The sequence below is a fragment of the Chrysochloris asiatica genome, unplaced genomic scaffold, assembly GCF_000296735.1.
Source record: "Chrysochloris asiatica unplaced genomic scaffold, ChrAsi1.0 scaffold00107, whole genome shotgun sequence".
In the NCBI taxonomy this organism is placed as follows: domain Eukaryota; kingdom Metazoa; phylum Chordata; class Mammalia; order Afrosoricida; family Chrysochloridae; genus Chrysochloris; species Chrysochloris asiatica.
In genome coordinates this window covers 9,531,012-9,541,474 of record NW_006408625.1, presented here as the reverse complement: position 1 = coordinate 9,541,474, position 10,463 = coordinate 9,531,012, and the positions used below count along the sequence as shown (strand labels likewise).

The window sequence follows — 10,463 nt, the reverse complement described above, 5'->3', positions numbered from 1 at the left end:
CAAAGTGCCCATCAACTGAAGAATGGATAAACAAATTGTGGTACATACACACAATGGAATATTATGCTACACTGAAGAATAACAAGGAAGCGGCAAGCCACCGCATAACATGGATGAACCTTGAGGACATTATGCTGAGTGAAATTAGTTGGTCACAAAAAGAGAAATACTGCATGGGACCACTACTGTAAAAGACTAAGAAAAAGAAATTATACTAAAGGGGGGTAGGGGAAGTTTTTGTTGGTTGCTGGGAAATTGGTGGTGGGTGGGGGTTAGGGAAGAGGGGGGAGCACAAGGCAGGGATTGGACTCAGGAGAGCTTGGGCGCTGGGGAGGGAGGCAAAATACAGAGAGGGAGAGTGAAGTGGAGAAACGGGGCAGATGGGAGAACAATTTGGCATGTTTGAATGGGCCAAATGGGACAGAAATAAAGGACGATATAGACACAGCCTTGGAACTCCAGGGCTCTGAGATAAAGGGATTGAGTCGTGGTTGGAATGGGCAGGGAATCGTGTTAAGATGCTTGGCTGTTTTTTGAATCTTGGTTTACTTGCATTATAATATAGAGTAGACACTGGAGGGGGAGAGAAAGGAATAGTCAGAAACATCACACTAGAAGGCTTGTAAGTCCGTCTTCTGCCTCTAACTGATTGGAATACCTAAAATGGGCTACAGTGTACCCAGTGAACGAGGCTTCCTGCGAAGCCTCTGCAATACATAAGACTATAGGTATAAACCAGAACCACATCCAGATCACCAAAGATGAGAAATCTCCACTTGAAAGGATGAGATGACTAGCCTGGACCGGTGAGAAGAACAAAAGATACGTCTCGAATGAAAGACCTACAGGAAAAATACGAAACAATGTTGGCAGATGGACTGTTACTACAGGAACAAACAGGTCGCTTCCTTAGGAGACAATGGGGTAGTTGGTCGGGTCCTACCAACGGAGGCCCCCTTCCAAGACTGAGACTCAGTTTCCACTGCACGCTCGGATTGGTGACCACACACATCACCGATGGGGAGAAGTGGGGTAAAGACAGCAATGAAGTGGCGAACTAAGCCTTACAATATTCAGCGGGCTTCTGTGGACCCGGTTGGGGACCTGGTTGGCAAGCAGTGTGAGGAGACCTGAGGACTCCTGGGCCCGGAGTCAGTGATGTGGCCACAGAGGACTCAAGTGGAGAATGGAGCTGCCGGCTCTTGGGAAGCGAGGGCATGTGCACAAGAACACCCACACTTGCAGATGGTACCCACGTGACCAAGACCGGATGACTGGATGATCAGAGCTCAACCAGGAGAAGAAAGAAGGGGGTTGGGGGGAAGACTGAGCTGATTCTATCTGATGAACTTGACCTATACCTACGAATGCAGTGACTCAAAAGAGGCAACAAATCCTTACAACAAGAAACATTCCCACCCCCTCCAAACACAGAGTAGACAGAGATGGGCAACTTGGACATTGGATACCCAAATGAGGAGGGAGGGACTACAAAGGCAAGAAGTGACCAGCTTACAAGCTTTCAAGAGGGAACCTAGAGCTAGGGAGCATGGAGAAAGGCAGAATCACCAGTGAGTACTATCCAATCTGTCTAGGTGGAGCTGATGATATGAAATACAGATGGGTTACGTGCAATGCTGTAGTGAATAATGGTTATCAAGACGGATTGTGAGGGTTGGAAATGCAAAGGTAGACGTTTTGTAACAAGGAAGGGAGTGATTATTTCATTATTTCTCCAGTCTAAGAGCGGAGGTCTCTGGGACCACCAACGGATGAGAGCCGAGAGCGGGACCCTACCCAGAGAAGCAGAGATGCCTGAGACGGAGACAGAGACGATGACATGGAGTGATGAAATGGCTGAGGACTTTGGATCCAGAGAGGGAGAGGGACTGTGGGCCGAAGACTGGGGGGGAAGGGAGAAGGGTAGAGGACGTGTTTCTAGGATATACCCTTTGGTTGGAAGATGACCCATGGAGGGGATTAGAACCATGGCAATGAATGATATACGATGGAATGAATGTAAAACTAAAGTTCTCTCATGTAAACTATGATATAATTCACAATAAAACATTAAAAAAAAATGTAATTAGTTTTAATGACATCCATTGCCCTTATTTCAGAAAATAATGTAAATGATTACAATATTAAAACAACAGTATCATTCAACACCAAAAATTCTACTTTCATTCATTCAGGAGTGAGCCAAAGGCTTATAAATTACCTTTCAAAAAGAATGCCAAGGAGAAAACATAAATTTGTCTTAAGAATATAAATTTGTCTTCCTCCCATTAATACTTTTCTCACCCTGGTACGATTTTTGCTATTGCCAAGCAACAGATTTTAACTCAGATTCCACTGCACTTCATGAAACTCTGTAGGATAGCAAAGCGAACAGATCTACTTCAAAGTGTTACCTTCATTGTCATAGGAGCCAGCCACAGATCGGGAGATATATCCAGGAACTACAGCAATCATGGCAGCAGCAAGAAGTCCAGCCCCTGCATCCTGTAAGAGTGGTAGGAAGAAGTTATTACCAATATACCTGTAAGAGAAGCAATCAGAGAATCCAGCTAGTTTGTTCTGCTTATACTAGGCCCAGAGAAAGTCCAATAATTTGTAAGGTACATGTGAGATGACTTGGAAAGCTCAAACACAAGAAAGCCAAAAATTTCACAAGCAACACCCATAATGACATCAAATTGGAAACTGAGTATACATGCTGAAGACAGATAAGTTACATGAGCTGTCAAACAGCAGAAAGCACCCCAGAATGGACTGTTTGGCTGTCAGTGTTAGTAGATATCAGTCACTTGTTGTAGAGTAAGGATCTGTATGTTGGTAAGAGTCAAGCTCCAAAAAAGGACACCATGGAGAAGGATGAAAAGGCCCCCAAATAAAACTCAAGTTTTCCAAGTTGTCCTAATAGTTCATCACCACTCGGGTCTCTCCCTGACACCATAAACTCAGAACAGCATCCAAGGAGTGAGGGTCAGCAATGCTAAAATGTGGAAAGGGACAGTCAGCATTATGGAATGCACCACAGAAACAAATGGTTTGAGACTTTTAAAGTAATGTTAACAACAACAACAACGAAGAAGACACCTCAATAAATAATCACAAAGTGGTACTGAAGGATAATGCACTTGACTGCAAGGTCAACTTCAACCACACGGTCGGTAGTTCAAACTCAGCTGCTCCTAGCTATGAGTCAGAACAGACTCAAGGGCACTTAACAACAACACCTACTTCTAGTAGAATGAGAACTAATGATGTTGGAAAGCTTCCTACTGTTTTTGCCTTCTCTTTGATCCTGAAGACCTCAAAATCTGTATCTCACATTTGAATTTAAGAGTTTCTTTTTTTAATGTAGCAATTTGACTTTCAAACTTTCTTTCTTAAAGACAAACAGTTGCTAATGATTAAAAACTACATATTCCACGGAAAGTGAGAATGAATCCAATGATTTTTGCTTTTTTTCTTTTAATGTAGTAATTATTTGACCTTCAAATGTTCTTTCTTAAGGACAAACAGTTGCTAATGATTAAAAACTACATATTCCAAGGAGATTAAAAACTACATATTCCAAGGAGAATGAGAAAGAATGCAATGATTTTGCTCAGCAAAAGCTGTCTTTAGCACTCCCCCTGTCCTTTCCAAAGTTCTCAATCCCCACCCCACCCCCTTCAGCATCTTACTAAACAGGTTAAACAACATTTACTCTCAAGCCTCCTGTCACCCCAATCCTTCACCTTGAGCTCTTTGGTGAGGTGGTACGTGACTATGGTGGTGAAGGAGGAGAAGAGAGGGGCCAGGAACACACAGACATTCCGAATGTCGATGGTGATGTGGAAAAAATGGAGTACATGGTAGATTGCAGCAGAGGTGATCATTAAGCCTGTAACAGGAAAAGAAATTCCATTAGATTGTCCTCATAAAGCAAAGAACTTCAGGGGGCGAGAAGGTGAATCCAATTATCAAGAAAATTACTCCACAGGTATGCACAAAGCAACAAAAAGAAGTGCAGCAAATGCAGGCAGCCTACAAATTTCTCTCCTAAAGATTCAATCAGATGCCCAAAATGTTTTATAAATTATGGAATTTATCTAAAGATCCTTTTCCCCACTGTGGAGTCCTGGTGTGGTGCTATGGATTAATATGCCAGATTGCAAAACTGGTGGTTCAAGCTCACCAGATGCTCCTTGGAAACTTTACACAGGGTCCCTATGGGTCGGAACCAACTCAATGGCACTTAACAACAACATCCCCATTGTAGATTCCTGGTGTAGGATGGTGGTGTAGGATCAGCAATGGACTGTGAATCACAAGGTCAGCAGTTCAAATCCACCAGCTGCTCCTTGGAAACCCTATTCAGGGTTGCTATGAGTCAGAACCAATTCAACAGCACTTAGCAACAGCAACAAATCCCCACTATCCCACACTTATTCTCCTATCATGTCAGATCTACTTTTAAGCATCTGTGTGGTTTTTAGTTGCTATTGAGCCAACTCTGACTTATGGCACATCCAGGAACTCGGAAAAAAATGACAAGTGCCTCACACTAAAGCTACTGGAATAAAAGCAACTTCAATTAATATACAAACATAGATTTGTCTTAAAATATTATACAAATTTATTTAAAACAAAAATTCGGTTCCTCTCACCCGGGTAAATTGTGCCTCCAATGATTCGTCCCAAAGGGTACCAGGCCCGGTCATCAAACCAGTTATGGAATTTATAAAACCCCTCCTCAGCCAGAAACCGGGTGGTCCGATAATTAAAGTACCTACAGCAAGAAAAGAATGAGATTTGTATCTTCTCTTCTTCACACTCAAATACTTCAACAAATTTACAAAGAATTTGGTTCATCAGGTTACATCATTAAAGAATTTATCTTCCACAAGATAAACTTAAATAGATAATCCAATAAAATCTGTTTTGTACCAAAAATTATGCCAACTATGAAAATCATTTTACATCAACATAATTATCCTCATTGCTAGTGCCATGCTTGTCTCACTTAAAGCACTCCTTCTCTCTCATATGAAAATGAAACCTTAAGTTTACAACAAAATAATAAGAAGGATATTTAAGACTGCCATGTGTACATATTAAGATAACTCAAGCATCCAAACAAAAAGACAGCCAAAATGTAGGCAACGACAGATTTTTAGCTCTTTCCAATTAACAAAACTATAAAAAATGACATATCTACGGGTCCCACCAACGTAGGCACCCCCCTCCCAAACCTGAGACTCAGTGGAAATGCACGCTCGGATTGGTAAACACAAGCATCACCGTTGGGGACAAATGGGGTAAAGGCAGCAATGAAGCAGCGAGTTAAGCCTGACAATATTCAGAGGGCTTCTGTGGACCCGGTTGGGGACCTGGTTGGCAAACAGTGCGAGGAGACCAGAGGACACCTGGGCCCAGAGTCAGTGACATGGCCACAGAGGACTCAAGTGGAGAATGGAGCTCCCGGTTGATGGGAAGAGAGGGCATGTGCACAAGAACTCCCACATTACTGGGACTGGCTGACTGGATGATCTGAGCTCAACCAGGAGAAGAAAGAAGAGGGGGTGTGGTGGGGGGAAGAAGATTCAGCTGATCCAAGCTGATGAACTTGACCTATGCATACGAATGCAGTGACACAAAAGAGGCAACAAATCCTTACAGCAAGAAACATTCCCACCCCCTCCACACACAGAGTAGACAGAGAGGGGCAACTTGGACATTGGATATCCAAATGGGGAGGGAGGGACTATAAAGGCAAGAAGTAACTGGCTTACAAGCTTTCAAGAGGGAACCTAGAGCTAGGGGGCATGGAGGAAGGCAGAATCACCAGTGAGTACTATCCAATCTGTCTAGGTGGAGCTGATGAAATGAAATACGGATGGGTTACGTGCGATACTGTAGTGAATGATGGTTATCAAGACGGATTGTGAGTGCTGGAAATGCAGAGGTAGATGTTTTGTAACACGGAAGAGAGTGATTACTTCTCCAGTCTAGGAGTGGAGGTCTCTGGAACCACCAATGGATAAGAGCCGAGAACAGGACCCCACCCAGAGAACCGGAGATGCTTAAGATGGAGACAGAGATAATGACATGGAGGGATGAAGTGGCTGGGAACTTTGGATCCAGAGAGGAACTGTGGGCCAAAGACTGAGGGGGGAGGGGGGAGTGTAGAGCACCGGCTTCTAGGATATGCCCTTTGGTCGGAAGACGATGCATGGAGGGGACTGGAACCATGGCAATGTAATGATATACGATGGGATGAATATGGAACTGAGGTTCTCTCATGTAAACTATCATATAATTCACAATAAAACATTAAAAAAAGAAATGACATATCTACACTACAAGTAAGAGTCCACTGATAATTTCAGGTTCATGTTACGTATCAGATTAAAAACTCTGAATCCATTTCACAACACAAACTTCTTTAACAACAGTTAAAGTTGAAGTAAGTCCACTAATTTTATTAGAATATTTTCAATATAACAATATGTGGTGGTTGCTATGAATTGAATTGTGTTCCACAAAAATATATGTCAAGTCATCTTGAGTATTTGTGAGCACCTTCAGAGACAAGAGAACATATTCACATTACAGAAACCTACCTGTGGCTTGCAAAGACAAAGGTGCAACTTTGCTTTGTTTTTTCTTTCTTTATTGCTATTTTATTTTTTTATTGCTATTTACAGGTTTGCTTGGGTTTTTTTTCTTTCTCTCCTGTGGGTATGTTTTCTCTTCTTGCCTCACCCAACAGGAGACAATAACTGCAGCCATAAAGTCTAGCTACAACCATACATCCTACAGTGCTACCAAATGGGCTGCAGTAAATACCAACTGCTATACACTGGATAAACAACAACATCCAATGCCAGCTAAATCCAACCTGAACTGAGTAACACCCATTATGAGTCAGTAGATGAGTGACTAGGAATAGACAAACACACATCCATCAACTTAATACAAATACAACAACACCACAATACCTTGAAAGCAACAGAGTATTTCTGTTCATATGAAGAAACAAGACAGAGTAGATCAAACAAACAATCGAGAAGCAGAGGTAGAATATAGTTTTGAGGAAAGAGAGGCACTGGAACTCCCTGAAAAAGAATTCAGGAGAATAGCATTTAGGTAACTCCAAATTATTGATGGAGTAATGGTAGTGGTGCTGTAGGATAAGCACTGGACTGAAAGGTTGGTTTGAACTACAATGTTGGCAGTTCAAGCTCCAGTTCAGCTGTTTCTCAGAAACCCTACTAAGGGTCGAATGAGTCAGACCTGATTCCATGGCACTTAACAACAAGCATATTACTGACAGAAGAGTGGAGGAAATTAAGGAAGAATTAAAAACTAAACTAAGGAAACAATCAAACATAATAGATAAAGGATTGGATGCAAAACAAAACTTGCAAACAGAAATCCAGATTAACACTAAAATATCAAAAATGGAAAATACACTGAAAGGGCAAAAAGGCAGATTTGAATCAATGGAAACCTGAATTAATGAGCATGGAGATAAATATTCATTACTAGCAAGCTGGGTTCTATGAAGGAAAACAGCATCAGGATTGGAGGAAGACTTAAGAATGTGAGCTATGCAGATGATACAACCTTGCTTGCTGAAAGTGAAGAGGACTTAAAATATTTACTGATGAAGATCAAAGAGCACAGCCTTACATATGGATTACAACTCAATGTAAAGAAAACAAAAATCCTCACCACTGGACCAATAAACAGCATTCTTCTCAATGGAGAAGAGATTGAGGTTGTCAAGGACTGACTTCATTCTTCTTGGATCAACTATCAACACTCGTGGAAGCAGCAGTCAAGAGATCAGACGACGTATTGCATTGGGCAAATCTGCTGAACAGGAACTATTTAAAGTATTGAAAAGCAGAGATGTCAGCTTGAGGACTAAGGTGCGCCTGAGCCAAGCCATGGTATTTTCAATAACCTCATATGGATGCGAAAGCTGGACAGTGAATAAGGAAGATCGTAGAAGAATTGATGCCTTTGAGTTGTGGTGTTGGAGGAGAATACTGAAAGTGCCATGGACTGCCAAAAGAACTAATAGATCTGTTTTGGAAGAAGTGCAACCAGAGTGCTCCTTGGAGGCCAAGATGGCTAGGCTTCGTCTCTCATACTTTGGACACATTGTCCGGAGAGAACAGTAGCTGGAGAAGGATGTCATGATGGGTAAGGTGGAGGGTCAGAGAAAAAGAGGAAGACCCCCAAAGAGATGGATCAGCCAGGTGACATCATTGATGGCGTCAAGTGCGGCGGCGGTAGTTAGGTTGGTCCAGGATTGGACATTGTTTCGTTCTGCTGTGCATGCTGGCACCTGACAACAACAACAGTAGGCTCAAAAAACAATTTAAAAAATCTGAAGAGAGCCTAAAGTTCATGTGAGGCAACCTATGGGTGGTCAGAAGTCCAGAACAGGAAGAGGCATAAAAAAAATCACAGAAAAAATCATCTAAGAACTGCCTGAAGAAAATTTCCATCACATCAAGTAAGATGAGAAGATAAGCATTCAAAAACCTGAACGAACCCCAAAGAAAACAGACACCAAAAGACAATCACAAAGACATAAAATAAATCAAACTCTCCAAAATCAAAACCATGGAAAGAGTCCTGAAAACCAAAATGTTACCTACAAAAGAAAACCAGTAAGATTAAGCTCTGATTTCTGATAGAAACCATGCGCCCTGCAGGCAAGAACATAATGGGGGAAACATATACAAAACTCTGAATGAAAAAACTGCCAACCAAAAATCATATACCCAGCAAAGCTGTCAATCAAGTATGGTGGCAAAATAGAACACTTCAGGATAAACAAAACTTAAAGGACTTTGGAAAAGCCAATGCTCCAAAATATACTAAAGGGAGTTCTTTGGACTGAGAACCAACAATAGCAGACAACAACCAGAGACTGATGTATCTGGCAACAACATCCAGCATTCATTCAGTTCAGACATGGAAGTGTCCAGAGTACAAACCACAAAATTGAAAACAGAAAACCTGGGAGGTCAGTCTATCATCAGGACAACTACATAGTGAACGGAGGGAAAAATATAGTTACAGAATTCCAGGTGGTGATAAAGTCAAGTAGATTTCAGGATAAAACAGTTGTATCATGAGGACTAAATTAATAAAGTATGCAGTAACCTCAAATAAACTTAGTATACCTTCACATCAAATCAAGAAAAGGAAAATCCTGGAATATTTTGAAAACATTAAAACCATGAAGAAATTGACAGACATTAAAAATAAACCTAGAGAGGAATTCTGGCACTTCCCTGACCAGGCAGCTCAGGTAGGGCAGTCTCGAGGAAAAGGGGTGGAATCGCACATAAGAAACTTCTGTCTAGCAGACAGACAACCTTTGAACAAACATAAGATCTTATATTTCAACATTCTGAACTCGTTTTTTTTAAAAGATCAAATTGCTGAGGAATTACAGGCATTTTAAGCTTTTGCCTGCCTGCACGAGTTTCCCACTTGAGCGCCCGCGCCCTTGAGTGCCTCTGCCCCCTGCAGACCTTGGAATGCAGGGCTAGAGCAACCCCACTTAGAAGGCTGCATTTCCAGAGAAAAGAAAGCATAAACTAACAAAGCCAAACAAATAGAGAGGGATATCAGGAAATTCGGGGTACCCAAGGTACAGAGAGACTGAGAGAGGCATTTTTGACGTCATGAAATATGGAGACAACCTCTCTGCAGCCATTACCCCCAGCCCTCTACTGCCCCAGCCTAGACCAGCCCTCTGCCAAGCAGCCCAGGCTCAGGAATGCCCAAGGCACAGACCCGCCCACTGAGGCCAAGGCCTACCCTGAGGCCCAACCCGCCCACAGACTGGTCAAAAAGGCCCAGGCTCAACCAAGGCCCAAAACTCCTACCCACCTCGTGGCGTAGGCAGTCCACAGCCCAGTCGCCGCCGAGGTCCAAGCCCCCAAGGCCCAACCCACCGTGTAGCCCGGTTGCCAAGGCCCAGTGCCCCTGAGACCCAACCCACCCTCGGCCCAGTCCCCAAGGCACAGGCCCCCCAAGGCCCAATCCACCCAACCCGCTTGCTGAGGCCCAAGCCGCCCGATGCCCAGCTGCTGATACCCAGGCCCCCTGAGGCCCAAACCACCCGCCCAAGGACCAACCCTCCTACAGCCTGGTCACTAACGCCCAGGCCCCCAGAGGCACAAACCACCCGCCCTATGTTCAACCCACCTGCCTGAGGCCCAAATGTCCTGCCGCCAAGGCCCAGGCCCAACTGAGGCCCAAAAAAGTTACTCTAGGTTAAGCAATAAGGAGAGTGAAAAGGGAAGACCACATCCTGATCACATCTTCCTGGAGATAATCAGAAAACATAAAAAATTACCAAAACACATACTCGATTAATTATTAGGGCCACAGATAACATTAAACATGTCCAAGAAGCAAAAGCAGATGACCATATC

At 43.0% G+C, this 10,463-nt stretch overlaps 1 protein-coding gene across 2 annotated transcripts in view; it reads right to left on the bottom strand.

The window, feature by feature from the left end:
• The window catches only part of STT3A (STT3A, subunit of the oligosaccharyltransferase complex (catalytic)), a 79,008-nt gene that overhangs the window by 48,074 nt on the left and 20,471 nt on the right, over positions 1-10,463 (bottom strand). For both annotated transcript variants that reach the window (XM_006867662.1, XM_006867663.1), the window contains 3 exons: positions 4,662-4,783; positions 3,750-3,895; positions 2,415-2,505 (listed from right to left, as the gene is read on the bottom strand). In XM_006867662.1, the coding sequence (XP_006867724.1) occupies positions 2,415-2,505; positions 3,750-3,895; positions 4,662-4,783 (359 nt within the window). The remainder of the gene's footprint in view (positions 1-2,414; positions 2,506-3,749; positions 3,896-4,661; positions 4,784-10,463) is intronic.